This window comes from Narcine bancroftii, chromosome 13 (assembly GCF_036971445.1).
Source record: "Narcine bancroftii isolate sNarBan1 chromosome 13, sNarBan1.hap1, whole genome shotgun sequence".
Taxonomy (NCBI): Eukaryota; Metazoa; Chordata; class Chondrichthyes; order Torpediniformes; family Narcinidae; genus Narcine; species Narcine bancroftii.
Window position 1 is genome coordinate 62,429,479 of NC_091481.1, and position 25,411 is coordinate 62,454,889.

The 25,411-nt window shown below is 45.4% G+C and overlaps 1 protein-coding gene across 1 annotated transcript; it reads right to left on the bottom strand.

Moving 5' to 3' along the window:
- Window positions 1–110: 110 nt before the first annotated feature.
- LOC138748807 (parvalbumin alpha-like) lies at window positions 111–25,173 on the bottom strand. The gene is made up of 5 exons (XM_069909579.1): window positions 25,117–25,173; window positions 7,388–7,456; window positions 3,860–3,992; window positions 2,275–2,384; window positions 111–318 (listed from the first exon to the last, which is right to left on the bottom strand). The coding sequence occupies exons 2-5, from the start codon at window positions 7,446–7,448 to the stop codon at window positions 290–292; spliced, it is 333 nt and encodes a 110-aa protein (XP_069765680.1). The 5' UTR covers window positions 7,449–7,456; window positions 25,117–25,173; the 3' UTR covers window positions 111–289.
- Between the last annotated feature and the right edge of the window lie 238 nt (window positions 25,174–25,411).

The window sequence follows — 25,411 nt, forward strand, 5'->3', positions numbered from 1 at the left end:
CATATTTAAGCATCTGCAGTTTCTTGAGTTGTAGCACCGAGGTCCAGAAGGGAGCTTGGAGGTTGTTGGAGATATACTCGAACCCCAAATGAATCACACAGAGGCCATAATGTGGGACCAAATTATCCTTTGACATTTATTTGTTCGACTGCATCTTCCAGCACAAACGTGAGTATAAAATGTACAAATAAATAGAAGGAACTAAATGGGTGCTTCATTAACCGCAGCTTTCCATGGGCGGACTTGCCTTGTCAGCGAGAGTGGTGGGGGTGTGAGGCAATGGAATCTTTCATGCTTGTGACACAAGTTTGGTAAACTCTGCAAAAAAGAGAAAGAATGGAGTGAGTTGTCAAACCAAAGTGTTCAAGCGCCGAGAACCTGCCAATTTTGCCCCAGGGAATAGCTGGACTCGAACGAGAGTTTATTGCCAAGTTCAAGTTTATTTATCGTCCAATTTTACCAGTGCAGCCTGAAGGTACAGTGTTCTCTGGTCCTCAGTGCAAAACCATGCAAAACACACGTACAGACATAACACAGACGTAACACAGGCATTACACACACATACAGGCATAACGCAGACATAACACACACATATACAGGCATAACATAGACACAGACATAGCACACACATATAGTCATAACAGACACAGACATAACATGGACATACAGACATAACACGGACATACAGGCATAACACGGACATAGGCATAACACACACATACAGGCATAACATGGACACAGACATAACACACACATACAGGCATAACAGACACAGACATGATATACAGACATAACACAGGCATAACATGGTCACAGACATAACATGGACATACAGGCATAAGATGGACATAGGCATAACACACATACAGGCATAACACGGATATAGGCATAACACACACATACTGACATAACAGATATGGGCATAACATGCACGTATAGACATAGGGATAACAGACATAACACACATACGTACAAATGATACACAGAAACATCATTAAACATCATTAATAAATAGTAGAGTCATGGGGAGTGATTTTTGCTGTCTCACATGAAGACCCGATCCAGAGACCATGAAATTCTTCCTTGCTGCAGCTTTCCAGTTATATAAAGCAAACAAGTTATGTGCAATTAATTCGCCACAAAGAGAGAAAAATATTGTTTTTTAACTTAAATTTAACATTTAGCCATATGGCACGGTAACAGGCCCTTCCAGCCCACCAGCCTGTGTTGTCCAAATAAACCCGCTGTCCCCCCGCACGCTTTTGAAATCGGATCGCCCAGAAGAAACCCATGCAGGTTAAACCCCTTAGAGACAGCGGCGGATTCAAATCCTGGTCATTGGCACTGCTATAGCGTCATGCTAACCGAGCTGCTCTGCATAACGATAATGAATATTAAAAAAAGGGAAAAGAAATATTGACCGTTTGTTGGCTGATAGTGGGAAGAAATGCTTGTTGTAGTACAGGCAGTGGTTCTGCACTGGAGTTCTGGTTCAGCTTAAATGGGGATGTGCAGGAGCCTGATTCTATTCATAAAGCATATACCTCCTGTACCTTCTGTCTGAAGGCAGCAGTGAGAAGTGGTGACCAGGGTAACAGGGGTCCTTCATGATGCTGGCTGCCTTCTTGAGGTAACGATTTCTGTAGATAACTTCCTGGTTTTGCCTTAATCCCCATCTCCCTAACGCTCCCCCTTCCTGTAGGGGTATCCATTCCCCCTTTTCAAAATGCTGTTGTTTGCTTGGTGACTATTCTTGTTGGCTTTACGGCAGTAGGACATCCCAAAACGCTTTAGGAAAAAGACGGAATTCAGCGCTAATTCACCCCAGGAAACCCCACAGCATTACAACTATTAAAAACCCAGAGACCCATTGCTCAACACAATGCAGGAGACCAATCAGCCCACAGAGCCTATGCCAGCTCTCTTGGATCAGTCTCCACCATCCTCCCAGGCAGTGATCTCATTAAAATGGAGACACGGGAGTCCGCTGATGCTCTGGTACCTGGAGCAGGTCGAGCAGCATCCATGGGATGTGAAGCTGAGATGAAATTAATCTGCATGAAAGGGTAGACCTGAATCATCGACAGAACCCTTTCTCCCAGAGATCTCTCTCTCTCTCCCCCCTCTTTCTCTTTCCTCCTCTCCCTTTCCCTACCCTCTCTCTCTCATAAGTAAATACCTTCCTCTTTTTCCACTTCCCCTCCCACCTTGCTATCCTAAAGGGCAATTAATAACACCATATCTGATAGCGGAAAGAGAGAAAAGTGCACTAACCATCCTGTCCGATCTTGCCATCATGATCCTCATCACCGGCTTCAAGAATCTTCTTGATTTCACCTTTGGACAGGTCTCTCGCATCAGGAGCAAAGCCCTTTAATAGAAACCTGTTGATGGAGAAGTAAACAATGACTCCCAATGTTCCTAAACCCATCATACACGTGTTCTTTACCCATGGAGAGTCAGCTGAACCTATAATCCGACACTTTGTGGCTCCAACATCCTCGTTATTCTTTTCCTCTCTCCGAAATCCCTCCTTTTTCACTGTGTGACCTCCTTATCCAGGTGTCCTGGAGAGGGGCTCCTCAGGGTAACTGTCTCCTGGCCACGGAGTGTAGAATGTAGGAGAGGCAATTTGGAAGGCAAATGTCCTCATTTAAAGGGTTCGGGAATTTAACATAGAAATCTACAGCCCAGTACAGGCTCTTCGGCCCACAGTGTTGTGCCGACCTAACACCCTGTACATTTTGGAGGGCAAGGAAACTGGACTACCTGGAGGAAACCCACCTTGACCCGGGGAGAACATACAAATTCCTTATGGGCAAAGGCAAATTCGAGCTGGGTCGCTGGCAGTGCAATAGCGTCAGGCCAACCGCTACACTAACCCTTTTATTCTATGTATGTCTTGTAGAACCATAGAACATTACAGCGTAGAAACAAGCATTTCTTGTCTGTGCTGAACTATTATTCTGTCTTGTCTCACTGACCTGTAATGTCCCTTTACCTCCGTACCCCCCTCCCACCCAGCCATGTATCCAAATTCTTCTTAAATGTTAAAATTGAGCCCACATTCATCACTTCAGCTAGCCGCTCCATCACTCTCTGTGTGAAGACGTTCCCCCTGAACCTTTCCTCTTTTACCCTTAGCCCATATCCTCTGGTTTGTATCTCACCTACCCTCAGTGGAAAAAGTCTCCCGACATTTGCTCTGTCTATCCCCCTCATAATTTTAAATGCCCCCACCAGATCTCCCCCCATTCTCTTCATTCCAGTGTATAAAGGCCTAATCTGTTTAACCTTTCCCTGTAACTCAGTTCCTGAAGTCTGGGCGACACATCCTAGTAAATCTTCTCTGCACTTTTATTGATATCTTTCCTGTAGTTTGGTGCCAAAACCGCACACAGGACTCCAAATCTGGGGTCACACCAATGTCTTATACAAATTTACCATCACATCCCAACTTCTTTGATTTATGAAGGCCAACATACCAAAAGCTTAGAAAAATAAATGGAAATTATCAGGCTTTGTGGAACGGGAAGTTGAGTTCACGATTATGGCCAATCAGGTCTGATGGAAGGTCGTTGACCTATAATGTCAATGCTCCACAGATAGTACCTGACCAATTGCATGTTTCCAGTATTTTCTTATTTGCTTCAGATTTCCACCATCTTTCCTCATGAGCTTTTGGACCCCGCCAAGTCCTGTGATTATTGAGCGAGAGGATGTAGTCGGGGACAGATGAACATTTAACACAATCAACTGCAAAACTGGAGCGGGTGGTTCATTTCAATGACTCAGCCCAACTCCTTGGAAAACCTCTAAATGCCCTCAGCTGCCCTGCCCCGCATTTGGCAAGTCTTACTGGAGTTCTTCCTCTTCAATGTAGCCGCTCTTATCTTGGTCAAGTATGTTGAAGACTTCTTTCACATCCTTCTCTGGCTTATTCTTCAGACCAACCTTCTGAAAGAACAACTTGTGATTGAAGCTCTCAGGATCTGGATATTGCACAAAAGAGGAGGCAAATGTCTTCATTTGCAAAATTTCTGCTGACAATATCTTTCATTCGTACCCTTTATCCTCTTCAAGATTTTTATTAGCAGTGAAATTTCACATCCAAAATTACAGACAGAGGTAAAATTACTGCCACTTAATACTTCTTCTAGAATGTAACATACATAACATTTGTCCGCCGTAAGGTAGGCGGAGAGTCACCACTTTGTCCAGCGCCCCTCACAGAAACCGACAACCCCTGTTGGTCTCCCCTCCAAGTACTAACCAGGCCTGAACCTGCTTAGCTTCTGAGATCAGACACTCTCAGGTTCATTCTGGCTGTTGTTAAAAGCCGATTGTTATTGTCAGGACATATATATTAAAAATCAACAGGATACATTACACTTACATCATATAATTTCATCCAAGGTTTCCCACATTTTAATCAAACAGATTATATTGTATCGATATTTTATTATTTTGCTATTTAAAAAAAGGAAAATCTACACCCAGGATCAAGAAGGAAGCTGTTTGACCAAAAAAAAGACAGAATTCTTATCAGAGGAGATAAACTACCTCATTAGTCAACATTTCTACCTTCCTAACTAATCAAAGATTATAATAGTAATTAACATTCCAGCCTACATCTAGTACCTACTGTTGGACATTACGAGATGTAAGGTGTACTTGGGCTGTGTTGTGTAGATTGTAGAAGGTCATGTGACCTCTCCAGCTGAAACCTGGCAGATTTGTGAAGGGTCACATGATCTCTCCGTCTGGCACCTGCTGGGGGTGTGGATTGTGGAGGGTCATGTGACCTATCCATTTGAAACTTGGCGGGAATGTGGATTGTGGAGGGTCATGTGGCCTCTTCGTCTGGAAACAAGTCAGAAGTTGCATCATCTGCCAATCAAGGTTGGACTCTGCCCACTCATGGGTGCACGCCTGACTACTGGCCCCTTTATCACCTAGTGATTACCTGGGCCGGACCCTCCAGATTAGTGTACCATGAAGTCCAACACGTGGAGTAGCTCTTGCTCTTTTGCTCTTTGGTCCTGAGATGAACCCTACGCTATTCCCAGTCGTGAACTGTGGACGACGCTGTTGGTCAGGAGTGCACTTCTCAGGGATCAGGGCTGGCAGACAGCACTGGAGCCGTGCCCATGTTAGGCAGGGAACAGCCTTTGGCTGTTACAAGTCTGTACGTAGAAACAAGCACTTCTTGTCTGTGCTGAAGTCTGATGTGGCTGATCATACCGTGTTGTGTGAGTGAGAGCATTAGTGTGTGTTCTCCCTGTTGCGATCTCCTTACGTGTGTTTTAATAATGTGTTCAGCCTCGTTGCTCTTTGAATCCGCCCAACTTTTGACTTCACACAAAAGGATGTTTTTACTTTTTATTTTTAACAATCAAGCATGATAGAAGGCCATTCTGCCCACAAAACCCACGCCGCCTAATTAACCCTCCAATCCCGTACGTTTAAGAGGCTGAGAAACCTATTATAGAGTCTTTTCTATTCTGGAGTCTGGGAAAGACTTTCTCATGATCTTGTAAACCCCTCTCTGGCCTCCCCTGTTCAAGAAATAAAGACCCAGCCCCCACCCCCTAAATGGCAGCTGGGAAATTTAAAGGCGAGTGCAGATCACAGTGAAAGTCCCAGACACTTGATTTGATTCACTCCTAGAAGGAACCTCCCATCTGCACCTGGCCTGGACAAGGCCTGACCCCAAACCTACAGGGTGCTAACAAGGCACCCTGCTGTCTTCCCAAGGATGATCAGGGAGGAAGGGGTTCAATCAAAAGTAACCACTGTGGTGATCTGAACTGGAAGGGGAAAGTACAGCAAGGTGGTGGGGAGAGACCGCGCAGTGAACCTCGTCTAAAGGCTCAGTGCATTGTTTAGCAGCTGTCGGGGAAGAAACATAGGTTTACCTGAGTTTTGACCAAAGGTGTAAAATATGGAAGCCTGCAGATGCCATTAATTGAAGTAAAAACACAACTCTGGAGAAACTCAGCAGGTCCTTTATGTTGCAAAGATAAAAGTTGTTTTGAGGTGGAAATGGCTGGAGAATGCGGCTCCGTCAGCTGCGGGAGTCTACGAAGGACTGATCTGCCACCTGAAAGCTCCGCAGCGGGGAGAGGTGCTGCGGAGCAAATGCTAGCTCCTGAGTCAGGGCAAGGGCAGCCGTCTGACAGCTCACCTCCCCATTGCCGATAGCCTCCTCCTCACTACCTGACAGCCCCCCGGCGTGGGACTACGGGGCTGGAGAGCGCGGGATGTCAGGGCTGGAGTGGCCATCCAGCCCTGACATCTCGCACGGCCACTCCAGCCCTGACGTCCCGCGCCGGTCGCCCCAGCCCTGTAATCCCACGCCGGTCGCCCCAGCCCTGTAATCCCACGCCGGTCGCCCCAGCCCTGTAGACCTGTGCCAGGGGACTGTCAGGCAGCGAGGACTGCTAGGCATCTGAAAGCTGCTAGCCGCTTTACCTGGTGCTGCTTTCAGGTGCAATGGGGGATTCTCCGAGCCAGAGAATATACCTACATGGGGAGGGTTAGGTAAGTGCTCCTCCTGGCCAGGTTCTCCACTTTCAGGTGACCACCTGACAGCCGCATTGGGGTAGAATAGGCAGCTTTACAGTCCGGTATTCTGGCCGCCTGAATGCGGCTAAAGACACATAACCAACGCTTCAGGCTTGAGCCCTTCATCAAGGTATGTACAAAATGTGGGTAGGTGCCCGAACAAAATGATAAAGAGCTTTGATGAAGGGATCAAGCCCAAAACGTCGGTTACATACCTTTATATTTGCTACATGAAGGCCGCTGTTGGACCTGCTGAGTTTCCCCAGTGTTGTGTTTTTACATCAACCATGGAGTCTGGAGACTTTCGAGTGTTACGCCTGTCGTAACCTCACTTAATGTGCATGCTATTTCCAGACTTGGGAGAGAGGTGAAGAGAAGGGGAAATTAAATATTTCCTCTTTTCCCACCCCCCCTCCTCCACTGCCCCTTCCATAGACCCAAGGGAAAGGAGTTGAGACCTTGACCTGATTAAGATGGAACTAAAATATTTGTCAGATGAGAGGTCAAAATGTATGTCAACTTTGGGGTCTGTGCTCCTCCGTCTGCTGCTCCCCCACCTCCCACCATTTTGTTTGGGCACCTGCCATTTTAATCAGACCTCGATGAAGATCTCAAGCCCAAAATGATGGTTATGTCCATTTAACTTTGCTACATAACTTATGCTCTTTGGCCAGCTGAGTTTCTCCAGCATTGTGCTTTTAATGAGGCTGACTCTATTTCTCTCCCTTCATGGGTTGTACCTCGTGTGAAACATTGTAAATGCTGGCCTTGCCGCCAACACCCACGTCCCTCGAATCAATCGATAGGGACCAGCACTTACCTTGGCAAGCACTGAGGGCTTTTTTGATGTCTTCAGCAGCGAGAACATCTGTCATCGGCATCTCTGCAGCTGTTGAAAGGGAGAAAATGTTAGTTTTTCCAAGTACTTTGACATATCTCCTAGTTCTTCTTCTTCATCGACACCTGAGGTCTGCCACACATTTGGCGACACTTCATATTTCAGATTTATTTATGCACACAGCATCACACATGACCCGGAGATTCTTTAACTGCGGGCCAGGCGGAATTATCACTTACTGGCTGTGCAAAAAAAAAAGACCTGTACTCAACGTACACGTGCAAACAAATAAAGAAATGACTGTGCAATACAGAGAGAAAAACAATCAACAAAGTGCAAAATTGAGCCCTTAAACGAGTCCCTGATTGAGTTTGTCATTGAGGAGTCTGATGGTGGAGGGGGGTGGGCAGGCGTTCCTGAACCTGGGAGTGTGAGTCTTGTGGCACCGAGACCTCTTTCCTGATGGCAGCAGCGAGAACAGAGCATGTGCTGGGTGGGGGGTGGGGGGGGATCCTTGATGATTGCTGCTGCTCTCCGACGCAGCATCCCCTGGAGATGTCCTCAATAGTGGAGAGGGATTTGCCTGTAATGTCCTAGACCAGTGATTCCCAACCTTTTTTATGCCCCGCACCCCTAAAAAATTTTAATATGTTCTCGCTCCCCTTAAAGTAATAATTTATTTAAGAATAAAGGTGAAGGTGACCAAAACAAATTTGTATAATCAATTTTTAATAATATATAAACAAAAATGAACCATATGGAAAAGAAAAAAATATTGCAACAAATTAAAAGTTGCATAAACCCTATAAAAAAATTAAATTTACATCCATGCATGAAATTTCTTTAAAAAAATTAAAGAACTAATGTTCAAATGTTCATAAGCCAATTTAAATTTAATGACTCTTTTGTTCCTGTTTATTGCTTGAGTTTTTCAAAACATGGCATCTTGTTGCTGATAGTAGTCCTCACGTTTGCCTGCCCACCCAAGCGATTTCTAGATTTTGTCTTGATTGACAAAAGGGCCCTAAATCCAGACTCGCATAAGTATGTCGTCACGAAGGGGATGAGCCCAGTTAGTGCTTTTTCACAAAGTCTTGGAAACATGTCCTTTGCCAAACACCAATATTATTCCAAAGTTTTGCTTTCAAACTGCATTTCGAGAACACAATTTGTGTGCAGTTCAATAAGATCTTCCTTCAGCTCTTCATCATCTGACATATTATCCAAATTGAAGGAGTATGGATTTATTTTAAAAAAAGCTGAAATGTTATCTCGCACCCCCCTGGAATCCTATCTCGCACCCCTGGTTGGGAAACCCTGTCGTAGACTATGTCTATCACCTTTTTACAGGGCTTTACACTCAGGAGCATTGATGTTTCCATACCAGATCAGGACACTTTCCACCACACACCTGTAAAAAATTTGCTCGGGTTTCCGATGTCATACCAAACCTCTGTGATTTTCTGACGTGCCTCTCCATCAGTGGTTTTCAAACTTTTTCTTTTCACTCACATCCCACCTTCAGTAATCCCGAGGTCATCAGTGGTCTGTGATTAGTAAGGGATTACTGAAGGTGGGATGTGAGTGGGAAGAAAAGGTTTGAGAACCACTGTTTTAATTGTCCCTAATTGACTCGTTATTGTGCACGGGTTTAGAACTCCAAAGAAAAATATGTCAGTAACAATTGGGTCTAGAGCAGTGATTCCCAACCTTCCCTTCCCACTCACATCCCACCTTACTAATCACAGAGCACCGATGGCCTAGGGATTACTGAAGGTGGGATGTGAGTGAAAAGAAACCATTTGAAAATCACTGGGTCTGGAGGCCTGAGCCTATCTTTTCTGTTCTGCTGCCATCTAATTTTCCCGCCCCTTGATGGATCACATGGGTTCTAACCTAAATCCGTGGAGGAAAGCTCTGACGGGTCTGTTCCTTTATCCAGTCTGGCACGTCCAGCTTCTGGAAAACTTTCTCCCTGACGCAGTGGGAAGAAAAGCCCAATTTTTAAACCACTTCCCCACAATGATATCCTCGCTGCAGATATTAGAGCCTATTTCCGCTTTACTCTCTCAGCAGTTCAGCTGCAGGTCTTCACAAGCTTTTTGTGCATTAGCACAATGCCTTTGCGGCCTGTCGAGTGCATCGAAAGAATCCAAACCAAGGCTTTTATTAACTAGAAGACTAGAGCATATCACAAGTAGGCCGACCAGTCCAGAATGACCTGGTCTGGCTAGGAGCAACCCTTTAAGACCTGCCAGTAGGCGTGGCTACGCTCTCAGCCAATCACAGTCATCCTACACTACAATCTGTACATATACACATTGGTGATAGAATCTGTACTATCACACGGCCTGAGAGATCGGGACCAGGGCTCGAATCCAGCACTGTCTGTAAGGAGTTTGTCTGTTCTCCCTGTGACTGCATGAGGTTTCCCCAGGGACTCCAGTTCCCTCCCACCGCTCGAAAAGTACTGGGGCTGTAGGTTAATTGGATGTAATTGGGCGGCACGGACTCATGGGCCAAAATGGCCTGTTACTGTGCAGTATGTTTAAATTTTTAAATTATTTATTTCATTATCACGTAATAAAACAGGAAATGTGATATTACACGAAATTTCCTTTAGTCTACCATGAGGCAGACAAAGATTTGCTATCAGCAGATATGTCCAGTGCCCCTTACACCCAGAGAAGGAGAAGTAAAAGGTCGTCTCTCAGAGTCACTGATTGTCCATGGATTTGCCTCTGAACAGCCTCCTCAGCCACGCAGCCTTTGGTCCAAACCATCAACAACCCAAGCTCCAGATGCACACCTCTGACACGATCAGGAAGTCTCCAGCACCCTCTCGCATCCTGGTCCTGATACCTGGTACCCCTTCAGCCAGTCTCATCTTGGGTCCAGATCCACAGGCCCAGGATTTAATAATAAGCCACCACTGACTTCTTTAACAGGCCATTTAATGCCTGTACAGGGCCGGTGGCAGCCGGACTGGGCATCTGAACCCCGCATGGAGCGCTGAGACTTCATTCCTCGCTCTCCTGGGCCTGCACTAGTGACAGCACTGCCGTTACAGAAGCTCTGGCTGTTTTGGCATTAATTATTTCAGAGTCAGAACTTCCCACGGGCAGTGAGCTGCCGAATGACCGATGAACTGCTCATCGTGCGAACCCTCTGAGATGCAACTATTTATGAAACAATAAATAGGGGAGGAGTCGGCGTCGGAGGCGGCCATTGGTCGAGCCAGCGTACAGGAGAGTGTGACGGGAAGGTAAGGTCTTTTTAAAGACTCTTACTGGGGACAGAGCTTAGCAGTAGGGAGAGGAGAGGAGAGGAGAGGAGAGGAGAGGAGAGGAGAGAGGAGAAGGACAGAAAAGAAAAGAGTCCGGGGCAGGTAAGAAAACTTTTTTGAAAAGTCTCTTACCAGGGTCTGCGGGGAGGAGTCGGCGTCGGAGGTGGCCATTGGTCGAGCCAGCGTACAGGAGAGTGTGAAGGGGTTAATTGGTAAAAGGCCAATAAATAAGAGGGACAGCGAGCGAGTGGCCCAGTGAAGGAGTGGGACTTCCAGGCTTTGGCTCATCAGGCTTCGGCGAAAGCAGGCGGAGAGAAAGCTAAGATAGTCTTCATTACTTCTTCATTGGGGTAAGGGATGAGTGTTAAGGCTGTGTGTTGTCGGGAGTGCCGGATGTGGGAGGTCCTGGAGTCTTCCAGACTCCCGGATGTCCATATCTGCACTAGGTGTGTCGAGCTGCAGATTGTCAGGGACCGTGTTAGGGAACTAGAGCTGCAGCTCGATGACCTCAGGCTGGTTAGGGAAACAGAGGTAGTCATAGACAGGAGTTACAGCCAGGTGGTCACGCCAGGGCCACGGGAGGATGAAAGGTGGGTAACTGTTAGGAGAGGGACAAAAGAACGTAAGGTGCCAGAGACGAGCCCTGTGAATGTAACCCTCAGCAATAAGTACGCCTCTTTGAGCACTGTTGAGGGGGACATCAAGGTTGGGGGGAGTGACAGTGGCTGTGCCTCCGGCACGAGGTCGGCCCCTGTAGCTCAGAAAGGGAGGGAAAGGAAGAGGAGGGCAATTGTGGTAGGAGACTCCATAGTTAGGAGGACGGATAGGGGATTCTGCGGACGCAGCAAGGAGAACCGGATGGTGGTTTGCCTCCCTGGTGCCAGGGTCCGAGATGTTGCTGCTCGTGTCCCAGATATCCTAAAGTGGGAGGGACAGGAGCCAGAGGTCGTGGTACATGTAGGTACCAATGACATAGGGAGAATTAGAGAAGAGGTCCTAAAAAGTGAGTACAGGCAGTTAGGTAGGGAGTTAAAAAGAAGGACCGCAAAGGGGGTAATCTCTGGATTACTCCCTGTGCCACGTGACAGTGTGAATAGAAATAGAATGAGGTGGAGGATTAACACGTGGCTGAAGGGGTGGAGTAAGGGGCAGGGTTTTAAGTTTCTGGATAACTGGGACCTTTTTTGGGGGAGATGTGACCTGTACAGTAAGGACAGGTTACACTTAAATCCCAGGGGGACCAGATCCTGGCAGAGGTATTTGCTAGGGCTACTCAGGATCCTTTAAACTAGAATGGTTGGGGGGAGGGAACAAAATAGTACAGAGCAGTAAGGAGAAGGTTAGAATGCAAACAAAGAAAGTTTGTAGTAAGTATTTGAATATGGATGGGCAGGTGATAGAGAAGGGAAATGCTCTGGAAGAAGATGAAGGGCAATTGGCAGGAAAAGTAAATAATGTTGTTCTTAAAGATGAGGGAAAACAGGGATTAAAAATTGGGAAATCCCTGAAATTCATATATTTTAATGCCAGGAGTATTGTAAAAAAGGTGGATGAGCTGAAGGTGTGGATTGATACTTGGAAGTATGATGTGGTAGCGATTGGTGAGACATGGTTGCATTTGTGATTGGCAACTGAATATCCCTGGGTTTCGTTGTTTTAGGTGTGATAGAGTCGGAGGGGCAAGAGGAGGTGGGGTTGCATTGCTTGTCAGGGAAAATATTACAGCGGTGCCTAGGAAGGATAGATTAGATGGCACATCCACGGAGGCTATTTGGGTGGAACTGAGGAGTAGGAAAGGAGAGGTTACACTTGTAGGGGTGTATTATAGACCACCCGGAGGGGACCGAGACCTAGAGGAGCAAATCTGTAGGGAGATAGTAGATATTTGTGATAAGCACAGGGTTGTAATTATGGGAGATTTTAATTTTCCACATATAGATTGGGAAACACATTCTGTGAAAGGACTGGATGGGTTAGAGTTTGTGAAATGTGTGCAAGATAGTTTTTTACAACAATATGTAGAGGTGCCGACCAGAGAAGGAGCAGTGTTAGATCTACTGTTGGCAAATGGGATGGGTCAAGTGATGGAGGTTAGTGTTGGCGAGCACTTCGGGTCCAGTGATCATAATGCCATCAGCTTCAATGTCATTATGGAAAGAGAGAAATCAGGGCCAAGGGTTGAGGTTTTTGATTGGGGAAAAGCTAGATTTGAGGAGATGCGATAGGACTTGCAGGGTGTGCATTGGGACAATTTGTTTTATGGGCAGGATGTAGTAGAGAGATGGAAGTCTTTTAAAGATCAGATTTTGAGAGTGCAAAAGCTTTATGTTCCTGTTAGGTTAAAAGGAGGGGCAAAAGGTTTGAGAGAGCCGTGGTTTTCAAGGAATATTGGAAACTTGGTTCGAAGAAAAAGGGAGGCGTACATTAGATATAAGAAGCATGGAGTTAAGGAGATGTTTGAAAGATACATTGAATGTAAGAGGAATCTTAAGAGAGGAATTAGGAAAGCTAAAAGAAGGTACGAGAAAACTATGGCAAGCAGGGTGAAAACTAATCCAAAAGAGTTCTACAAATATGTTAATGGTAAGAGGAAAGCTAGAGACAAAATTGGTCCCTTAGAAAATCAGAGTGGAAAACTGTGTGTGGAGCCTAGAGAAATGGGGGAGATATTGAACAGTTTCTTTTCTTCGGTATTCACTAAGGAGAAGGATATTGGGAGATGTGGGATAAAAAAAGCAAATTGGGTAAATATGGGGAATATAGAGATTACAAAAGGTGTAGTTTTAAGGCTTTTGAAGAATATAAAGGTGGATAAGTCTCCGGGACCAGACGGGATCTTCCCCAGGACATTGAGAGAAGTGAAGGAGGAAATAGCAGAGGCTCTGGCGGTAATTTTTCAAATGTCATTAGATATGGGGATAGTGCCGGAGGATTGGCGCATTGCGCATGTGGTTCCGTTATTTAAAAAGGGTTCAAGGAGGAAGCCTGGCAACTATCGGCCTGTAAGTTTGACGTCTGTGGTAGGTAAATTAATGGAGAAAATTCTTAGAGATAGTATTTATAAACATCTGGATAGACAGGGTCCAGTGGTGACCAGTGGTGTGCCTCAAGGATCTGTATTGGGCCCATTGTTGTTCGTTATATACATTAATGATCTAGATGATGGGGTGGTGAATTGGATTAGTAAATATGCAGACGATACTAAGATAGGTGGAATAGTGGATAATGAAGAAGGTTTTCAAGGATTGCAGAGGGATTTGGGCTGCTTAGAAAAGTGGGCTGAAAAATGGCAGATGGAATTTAATGCTGATAAGTGTGAGGTGCTTCATTTTGGTAAGAAGAATCAGAATAGGACATACGTGGTAAATGGGAGAGCATTGAGGAATACAGAAGAGCAGAAAGATTTAGGAGTAACGGTACATCGTTCCCTGAAGGTAGAAACTCACGTGAATAGGGTGGTGAAGAAGGCTTTTAGTATGCTGGCCTTTATCAATCATTGCATGGAATATAGGAGTTGGGAGGTGATGTTGAGATTGTATAAGACGTTGGTGCGGCCTAATTTGGAGTTCTGTGTGCAGTTCTGGTCGCCTAATTATAGGAAGGATATAAACAGAGTGGAGAGAGTGCAGAGAAGGTTTACCAGAATGTTGCCTGGGTTTAAGCATCTGGAGTATGGGGAGAGATTGGACAGATTGGGTCTTTATTCTTTGGAGCGTAGAAGGTTGAGAGGGGATTTGATAGAAGTATTTAAGATTATGAAAGGGATAGACAGAATGGATGTGGATAGACTATTTCCGTTAAGAGGAGGAAAGATTAAAACAAGAGGACATGAGTTAAGAATTAGGGGGCAGAGGTTTAGAGGTAACATGAGGGGGAACTTCTTTACTCAGAGAGTGGTAGCTGTGTGGAATCATCTTCCGGGAGAAATAGTGGCGGCGGAGTCAATTGTATTATTTAAGAAAAGGTTGGACAGGTATATGGATGAGAAGAAGATGGAGGGTTATGGGCATTGTGCAGGGAGGTGGGACTAGAAAGGGGTGTTTGGTTCGGTGCGGACTAGAAGGGCCTAATGGCCTGTTTCCGTGCTGTAATTGTTATGTTATGTAATTATGTTATCTGAACTGCCCGTGTATCGTTTGCCTGTGTGTAAGCAATGTCTGAATGTGTGTTTGCATGCTTTTGCACTGAGGACCGGAAAACTTTCTTTCGTCACAGTGAGCGCAACGCCTTTATGGCACCAGCGATCGGGACTGGGGTTTGAAGGCCATGTTGTCTGTAAGGAGTTGGAATGTTCTCCCCATGTCTGCATCGGTTTTCCCCAGGGGCTCCGGTTTCCTCCCATCAGGAGGGTGTAGTTTAATTGGGTGTAAATTGGGCGGTACGGACTTGTGGGCCGAAATGGCCTGTTACTGTGCTGTATGTCTAAATTTTAAAAAAATTTAAAATCATGTTGCACGTACAATCGGAAGATTATGAACCTGAACTTGTTTTCTAACAAATGCCTGGAGTTTCCCTACTGAGTAATCCTCCATTATTCCTCAGATCCAGGTGCCTGTTTTACGGTTGTTCCTGCCTCCACCACTGTTCCTGGCCCCATATTCCATGCACCCACCACTTTCTGCATGAAGAATGTACCTCATAAATTCCCCCCTCCCAAGCACCTTAAAATGATGTCCCTTGGTGCTAGCCATTTCAGCCTTGGGGAAAAAAAATCTTCTGGCCATCCACACAATCAAACCCTCTCATCATCCTGTTCACCTCCGCCAGGTCACCCTTCGTCACTCCAAGGAGAAAAAAACCAGGCTCAATCAACCCATTCTCAAAGGATATGCTCTCCAATCCAGGCAACATTTTTCTAAGTCTCTTCTGCACCATCTCTATCACATCCACATCTTTCCTGTAACGGGATGACCAGTTGTTTCCAATGGCATCTAACCAAGGTCTTGTATAGCTGCAACATTAACTCACAGCCCTTGATGTCAGTAGCACAGTGGATGAAACCAACCCGCCATACATTCTTTGAGACTCTGTAGGGCACTGGTGAGACCTCACTTGGGGCACTGTATACAGTTTTTGGGGACCTTATTTGAGAAAGGATGTGCTGTCATTGGAGAGGGTTCAGGGAAGATTTTCTAAAATGATACCAGGAGGGTCAGCATATGAGGAACGTTTGACAGCTCTTGGACTGTACTTGTTGGAGAACAGAAGGATGACGAAGGACCTTATAGAGGTATTTCAAATGCTGAAAGGCCTGGAGGGAGTCTAGGACAACTTCAGGATAAAAGGGTGTCAATTTATAACAGAGAAGTGGGCCATGAGTCAGTGGAGCTTGTTGCAACAGGCGGCTGTTGGATGTATTTAAGGCAAAGATTGACAGGTATTTGATTGGTCAGGGTATCAAGGGTTATGGGGAAAAAGCCCATGTGGGGGGGGGGGGAACTGAGTGGGAGAAATGACACCTCATGAAATAATGATGGAGCAGACTTGATGGGCCATTGGACCTCCTTCTGCTCCTTGGGTTGAACTGGGAAAGTGGGCTCAGGGACAGCAAATGGAATTTCCCTTGGACAAGTGGGAGGTGTTGCAGTTACTGAGTTAAAATGGAGGGTGGGGGAACTTGCACAGTGAACGATTGGGGCCTGGACAGTGTTTAGATCAGAGTGACTTAGGGGTACAGGTACATCGTTCCATCAAAGTGGCCACACGAGTAGTCAGGGTGGTGAAGAAGGCTTTTGGTCTGTTTGTCTTAACCAGTCAGGCCACTGGGTACAAGAGCAAGAACGCCTTGTTCCGATGGTATAAGACCTTGAGTCTGGACTAGGGATATTATGTGCAGTCTGATAACCAGCCAGAGAAAAGATATCATTAGATTCAAAGGGCGCAGTAACTAGTCAGAAGAATGTCATGTGAGGGCTTAAATTATACGTAGAGGCTGGGACTTTTCTCGCTGGAGTGCAGGAGACTGGGGGGGGGGGGGAACCTTATGGAGTGGATAAAACCATGAGGGTGTAGGTAAGTAAATATTTGCTGTCTTTTCCCCAGATTAGGGGAAATCTAAAACTCAAGGGCGTAGATTTAAGATATGTAGATGTTCATAGAGCAGGGTAACAGGCCCTTCTTTCCCACAAGCCTGAGCCACCAAATTACACACCCTGTACACTTTGAAAGGTGGAAGGAATGAGAAACATTTTCAGTAGACAGTGTCCACCAAAATCTTGTTTTCTTTGAATACTTTATAAATTTTTAAACCCCAGTAATAGTGACATTGTATTTAATTCTGAAAATTATTTCAAAAAATTATACGTGGTATATATCATCCACAACACACCCTCCCACCTCCATCTCCCCCCCCCCATTGCTAAAAAAAGAAAATCTGGAGAAGATAAAAGATTTATACAATAAGGTCGAATGGAAGTTACCAAGGTCTTCAGAGATCAAACATGCAAACCAAAAGTTTGTAAATATGGGCTCTATATTTTCCAAAAAAAACCATGATATTTGTTTGGCAGATTATAAGTAATTTTCTCTAGTGGTTTACAACTACCAAGTTCTGCGTGCCATCTTTCCATACCTATATCTATTTCTGACTTCCATGACATTGCTATACATTTCCTAGAAACCACTAAAGCAATTAACACAAATTAAATTTGATAGATATTTAATTTTAATTTTGGCCTTAATATTACTCAATTAAAAATAACATCAGATCCTGTGGGGGGAAAAAAGCCTTATGTGGCGCACATTTTATTTCCTGTGACAAAAGTCTGTGCGGACTGAATGCTGGTGCAAATGTAATCTTGGAATTGCTTCAAGATCATTTTGGCCCAGCCAGTCTCTCATGGCTTATAAAACTATACTGGCATGTTTTACTATAATTACAAGTATGATTGCATTCATCGAAGTAACGGATGATAGTGTTATATAAAATTGCATTATTTCAGGTAACTAACCTTGTGTGCGCACATTAATTTCCTTTGTGCGCTGGTTGCAAAACCCGCGTGTGGGCACAGCTTAAAAGGAAGAGTGGTTGAGACCCAGGTTGTTGTTCTAACACCACTTTACGAGCCCAACCTTCTCTCTGTAATGTGACTCAACGTTGTTGCTATTGAGGCTCAATGAACTTATCTAATACTATGACTCCGAAGAGGCCATTTAATTCTTTGGTTGGAGGACACTTTGCAAAGAATCCTCATGGTAGGCCCTTCTCTTGAAATGTTATCTCTGCTGCCTGAATGTGAGTTTCTCACATTCCCTGCCTTTATTTCAGGTTTTCTGCATCTGCAGAGTTTTTTTCACTCCAACTTCTGAAGACCTCCGTTCAAAGGACAAAGATGGAGGATGAACTCGAACATTTTAACAATCTACTCCAGAGAGAGAGAAAAAATCTTTCAAATCTCCTTTCCTTCACTTGCTTAATATGATACAGTTAGGGGCCATTCAGCCCATCAGAACTATGGAGGTGATCGTTGAATCCTGGAAGGGAAAGCCAGAGATGTACAATCCAGTGATCATTGGGGGATTCAGAGGTAGAGAGGGTGAGCAAATTTAAGTTCTTAGGAGTTACTATCTCAGAGGATCTTTCCTGGACCCAATGGCATTGTGAACTAAGCACATCAGCGCCTCTACTTCCTCAGGAGTTTGCAGATCTTGGAAATTGGAAACCCTGGCAAATTTCTACAGATATGTGTTGAAATGTGTGCTGACTGGTTGGATTAAAACCCCTGAGTGTAAAGCCCTCCAAAAGGTAGTGGACACTGCCCAGGACATCACATGCAAAACCCTCCCCAACATTGAGAACATCTGTAGGGAATGCTGCCGTTGGAGAGCGGCAGCAATCATCAAGGATCCCCACCACCCAGCACATGCTCTGTTCTCACTGTTGCCATCGGGAAAGAGGTATCAGTGCCACAAGACTCACACCCCCAGATTCAGGAACAGCTGCTCCCTCTCCACCGTCAGACTCCTCAATGACAAACTCAATCAGGGACTCATTGATTTTTTTTTCTCTCTATATTGCACAGTCAGTTTGTTTACATTTCTTTATTTGTTTACGTGTGTACATTGAGTCAGTTTTGTTTTTTGGCACTGCCACTAAGTGGTAATTCTGCCTGGCCTGCAGGAAGAAGAATCTCAGGATAGTATGTGATGTCACGTATGTCCTCTGATAAGAAATCTGAAATCCTTGCCACCTTTAGGAGAATAATCCGTCCTTGGTCGTTATTCATTTTCTTGCGTGTTGATATAATAAAAATGTTAACCCGGTGTCCAGTGACACCAAATATCATTGGTGCGTGGGTTTTAATGCAAGGCACTTAAGCCAATGCCTATTTATAACACAAATGTTGACAAAGCTCCCCGCAGGCAATCCATTGTGAAACATGATAAAGAAATTAGGTTGGAGGATGGTCATGTGGACCTTATTTAGGGCTCTCAGCTGCCTCAAGGCATAGTGAGCACTGAGCTTATGCTCTCTGGAGTCTAGTGAAATAAGGAGTGACCATTTTGATGTGTGTGAAAGGCTCAGCAGAGGGGTTGGGAGGGTACTGCAACTGGTGGGGTGAAGAATACAGAACGTGAGGGCATCAATTCAGAATAAGGGAGTTGCCAGGGATGGCGGTGAAAGCTGAAACATTAGGGGCACTTCAAAGACTCTAAGATGTGCACATGGATGACAAAAAAATAGAGGGTCACAAGGTAGGGAGGTTTAGTATTATTGGATTTTTTTTTAGTACGATTATATTGGTCAGCACAACATCGAGGGTTGAAGGGCCTGCACTGTGCTGTAATGTTCTATGTTCTAAGAAGTCACTCTAGGTTCGAGAACAGTTTTTTTAAAAATCCAGCTTTCAAACATCAACTATCCCAACACCATTCCAGCGCCGGTGAACTGGGTTTGAATCCGATGGTGCCCGTAAGTGCATTCTCCCTGCGTCCACGTGGGTTTTCTCCAGGAGCTCTGGTTTCCTCCCACCCTTCTGTAGAAGCGTGGGGTTGGTAGGTTAATTGGGTGCAACCATACCGCATCACTAAAAATAAACGATCTGAGACAGGTACTTTCTTACATTCAGTATGGACATGTGTAAAGGTTAAACCTTTTCGGGAAAAAGTTATTACGTTTTTGGAAGATTTATTTAAGATGGATTTGCAGCTTGATTCGTTGGCGTGTTTAATGGGTTATACCAATACACTAATGACGGGTTTGCGATTGGACAGATCTCACATTGCATTTATACGTCTAGGGCTGGTGGTAGCTAGAAAATGTATAGCTGTTACGTGGAAGAATGATGTTGAACTGAATATACAAAGATGGCATAATGAACTACAGTCGTGTCTGTATTTTGAGAAGATAATGTACAATTTACAAAATAATTACTCCTTTTTTGATAAAATGTGGAATTTATATATGAAATGTATGGGTTTAGATAAAAGGTAAATGTTTTTTTTTGTGATGTAAAGGGCTGGCACACCAGGTACCGACCGTTAATTACCCCACATATGTTTTTTTGTGCTCCAACAGGGGGCAAGGGTTGTAGGTGGGAAGGATGGGTGGGGGGTTGGGGGAGGGGGGAGGGATGTAGGAATTTAGGGGTTTTCTTGTGGGCTGTTTTGTATGTATTTTGTAAAAATTTCAAAAAATAAATAAAAAATAAACAATCTGGAGTACTGCGTGCAGTTCTGATCTCCTTCTTTGAGGAAGGATTGGAGGCGGTGCAGAGGAGATTCACCAGGTTGATTCTGGAGATGAGTGGGTTGGCCTATGAGGTGAGATTGAGTCATCTGGGACTGGACTTGATGGAATTTAGAGGAACGAGAGGGGATCTTATAGAAACGTGTAAAATTATGAAAGACATAGATACGACAGAGGTAGATAAGTTGTTTTCATTGGTGGGGAAAACCAGAACTGGGGACATAGCCGCAAGATTCAGGGGAGTAGATTTAGGACGGAGATGAGGAGAAACTGCTTTTCCCCAGAGGGTGTTGAATATGTGGAATTCGCTGCCCATTGAAGCAGTGGAGGCGACCTCAGTAAATCTATCTAAGACCAGGTTGGATAGATTTTGACATAGTTGGGGAATTAAGGGATATTGGGGTAAGGCAGGTCGGTGGAGATCATCAGATCAGCTATTGAATAGCAGACTTGATGGGCCAGATGGTTTAATCCTGCCCATATTTCTTATGCAAACACAAACTGCTCTATAACCACAAATAGATCTGTATGCACCATTTAATCCCACACAGGTCAAAGGGAGAGGGTGCCAATTCCTTACAGGCGGTGCCGGATTAAAACCCAAGTCGCTGGTGCAGTAGGTAGCACTGCGCCGAACACCACCATTAATTGTGCCAGCCTCAAATTGGAAGCAAACCATCATCTAAAAGGCGGTGCAGTTAGTGCCACGCCGTTACAGTGCCAGGCCAGTGACTGGGGGTTTGCATCCAGCACTATCTTTACATCCTCCTCGTGTCTGCGTGGGATTCCTCTGGGTGCTCTAGTTTCCTCCCATCCTTTGAAAATGTTCGGGAGCTGTAAGTTAATTGGGCAGCACAGGCTCGCGGGCTGAAGGGCCTGCTTCTGTGCTGTGTGTCTAAATTAAAATTAAAATTTCAACTGCGGGCAATGATCAAGATTCACATGATACATGCTCAATGGAGCAGGGATGAAGGAGCAAATACCATATTTCAGAGCAGCCTCACCTGTGCTTAGATTTAACGAGTGCAATGTTGGCAGGGAGAAAGGAAATGAATGGGACTTATCTATCAACAGAACACTGCTGAGACTTTAAGTCGGTGAAGTGGAGCTAATGCTGATATCCTCTTGGCTGTGGTTCCAGCTATTAAAGAGTCAGCTGAATTAATGGCATTGTACTCTCCAGTGAGACTGGCTCCAAATCAACCCATCTCATTGCTGTAGAGTAAGCATGAGGGATGGTATCCACCTGTTCAATGCCGTGCACACCTGGAGTGTTTGCGTGAGTACTCGGAGCCAAAACTAACAGAGGTAAGAGGTCAATAGCTCTTCCCCTCTCCTGTTGTTCTCTTTTGCGGGAACAGCAGAGGTTGGCTATGCTGTCTCAGGTGAGGAATAAAGTGAAAGGACGGGCCCTAGCGGGCACCATAAGCCACGGGGCTTCACTTCAGTTGCGCACACCAATTCATGGATGGAGGGGTCGTGTTCCGAGGTATGGATGCAGGCATGGTTAGCGTGGTGGCTTGTGCAATGCTATTACAGCGCCAGCAACCTGAGTTCGAATCTGCCGCTGTCTGTAAGGAATTTCTCCCATGTCTGCGTGGGGTTTCCCCCAGGAGCTCCGGTTTCCTCCCACCCTCCAGCGCTTAGGGGATTGTAGGTTAATTTGGGTGTAATTGGGCAGCACAAGTTATAACATGGCTTCTACCGTGTCATAATTTAAAAAAAATCAAGTGTCTCGATCCTGGAGAATGATGCTCCATCCAGAGTCAACTCTTTGCTGGTGGGAGTTTACATTTCTATGAACAGCGCTGGTGGGAGGAGATGGGACAAAGGGTTTCTTTTTGCCATCCCAGTCAACTCAAACAGGACTAATGAACTCTGGGAGAATCACATCAGAAGGCTAGTTTTAAGACGGTTGCTTGACGAATGTTCTCCGCAGTAAAGCCACTAGTGTAGGCCTTGTTTCTACAGTAACCCACGGCGACAATGGTTGTGAAAGCAATCTGCGCTCGAAGGCCGTCATCTCTTAAAGTATTATGCCATGTGATGTACTGTGCTTTGAACTGTACTAATGTGTGTAGGAAATCTGTGGTTGAACTAGATCTCCACAGTCTCTGAAATTCCAGGCAAAGAAAAGCAGCAGGCCTATTCAATCTCTCGTCATAACCCAACCACTACAGTCCCGGTAATATTCCCAGTCATCTTCCATCCTTGGTTTCAATACTCCAGGGGTAGTCTCACCAACTTCTCCTACAGTTGGAACCTGACTTCCTGAGATTTTTAAAAAAAATAAATTTAGGCATGCAGCCATTTTGGCCCACGAGCCTGTGCCGCCCAATTAACACTCAAGCAACCTACAACCCCCGCTATGTTTTGAACAGTGGGAGGAAACCAGAGCCCCCAGGGAAAACCCAGCACACCTGGGGAGAATGTACAAGTTTTTTACAGGCCGCGCTGGATTCGAACTCCAGATGCTGGCGCTGTAACTGCATTGCACTAACTGTACCACCCCAATTTCCTTTCACCCTGCCAACATTGCTCATTAGATCCAAGCACAGGCAATGCTTCTTTTGGACTCAATACCATGACCGATGAAAGCAGGCACGCCGAACGTCTTGTTCTCCACCCTGTCAACCCACGCCGCATGTACCTGGACCTCTAGGTCTCTCCGTTCTACCACACAGGGCCCTGCTGCTCACCTGCTTTGGTTAAACCTACCAAAATGCCACACTTCACACTTTAAATGTTTAAATTTAAATTTTAAAAAATTAAATTTCGACACACACCACAGTAACAGGCTCTTGGCACCCAATTGAACTACAACCCCTGGTATGTTTTGAAGGGTGGGAGGAAAGCGGACCTCCTGTGGAAAAGCCACACAGACACCAGAAGAAACTCCTTACGGACAGTGCCAGATTCGAACCCCGATCCCGGTCGCTGGCACTGCAACGCCATTGCGCCAACTGTGTCGCTTGTCCAAGTTACAATTTCATCTGCCATTCCATGGCACACTTTCCCAGTGAATTTGGATCCTGTTGTGATCTTAGATAGCCTTCGGCCCTGTCACAGATTATGATTTTGGTTCAAGTGTGAATGTCTTCTCTGAAGGCGGCCCCCTTTGACAGTTCAGCGCAGGAGTGTCAACCTAGGGGGTCTGTGCTTCGGAATCCAGAACAGCCACAAATCTAAAACCTAAAGGTGAGAACAGGTGGTGTGCAGGGCCGGCCTTCACTTGTGCCCCATCTGATCCTTCAGTGGGAAGAGCAGTGAACCACTGCCTGGTTGTGTTGCAAGATGGGTGCCAAACTTCCCATCCACAAGGAAGGGGGTGTTAGGAGTAACTTAAGCCCCCGGGTTGGTCGGACGACAAAGGATTCAAGGAATCCCTGGTGAAGGCCCTGGAAATGGGTCGCAGAGTTGTCCAGGCACTGAGCAACAAGATTCTGGCTTCAAATAATGGCAGAGCAAGAAAATTAGTTCACATTGTAAGCAAGGGTTTGGCAAACAGCTCAAACACTTCAGGTCAAGTCTTGACTTGATGAGCAGAGAGGGAGAAAGCCTTTCGTCCGTGGTGGCGGTGTTGCAGGGAGAAGTTTTGAGAGGCAGTGGAGGGTTTACCAGAAACTTAAAACTGTAAAACCAGAACATCTTTTAGCAACCATCTGGATGTCTGCACTCTTGATATCCTACCCTGAATCAGATATACTAATGTATATGAATAGTTCCTGTCAATGCACCCCATTATTCTCCCCTAAGCTCGTGAAGCCATCCCCACCCTAACCCTTCCTCGGAGAAAATTATCTCTCCCAGAAGAGTAGCAGAAAAAATGAAAGTCTATTGGGGGATTTTTTAGCACTAAGCACCAAAGGTTACTGGGAAGCCGGGTAGTGGGGCTGAGTGGGAAAGTGGATCAGCTCACGATTGAATGGCAGGGCAGACCCAATGGGCCAAGTGGCCTACTTCTGCTCCTATGTCTTCTGGTCAGTGGTGGTGCAACAGGCAATCCTGATGTCTCTCCGGTCCCTCTGTCAACTGGCATGTCACAACAAGGCAGGGTGTCAAATGGACATTCACCTCAGCAGTACAATTCTGTGTAGCATCAAAGGAAAAGTCCTGCAGCCGCCATGACTCCGAAATGCCACCAAGACAATTCACCTTTCAGTTGTCTGAGCTGTCCTGATCAAACAATATCCTCGCCTCAATCTAGTTTTACAAGCAGCTGAAAGAAAAGCATCGGTTCTAACGGTTGGATTGCGCTTCCGAATTCCCAACATTCTTGTGATAAACCCAAAGGTTGTTAGTGGGTGGAATTAGGCTTTGGATCAAAAATATAAAAGCCACGCTAGAGGTCAAGAAAACAGATTGTCAAGGTTCACTATTTTGAAGAGAAAAGCCTTCAATTAATTTTATATCAAAAATCTTGCCCTTAGGCTGAAATCTCCCTTAATTTCTCTGTTGCAGAATATTTTGGGGAAAGATCATTCAGAGATATTTCCCTGAGAAGTTGATTCCTTCGATTATTCTTTCCTCCCTCTTCTCTATCATCTGCTCTTTTTGTCGATCCGTTCTTCCGACGAGAATAAATTATTCTGTACAACGCAGCATTCCACCCCCCCACCCACCCACCCACCACCGTCCTCTCCTCCTTTTCCATGTTGCCTTTTCCCCCCCCTCGTTCATTCCCGAGCGCTCCTCAACCACTAAGCATCCAAGATTTCCTGAGGTCAAGGGACTTACCTTTAAGTTTGGTGAAGGGCTGCAAGAATGAAGAAGAGGTGTTGGAAGATGCAATGGGTAATGATGTAAGCAGCCCTGATCCTTATGTACTTCACTCCTGGTCTATTTCTGGGCATTTAACCCTTTTCAATTCTGAAAGGATCGGGTGATCAGAAATGAGAACCGTATCACATTCACTTTGCCTAATCAAACTTGCACTATTAATATCCAGAGCTGATTATCTGAAAATCTTGAAGTCGGGTCTTCACACCACACTGTAGCAAAGAGGGGGCTTTCTCGTCGAGATCCTATTCTG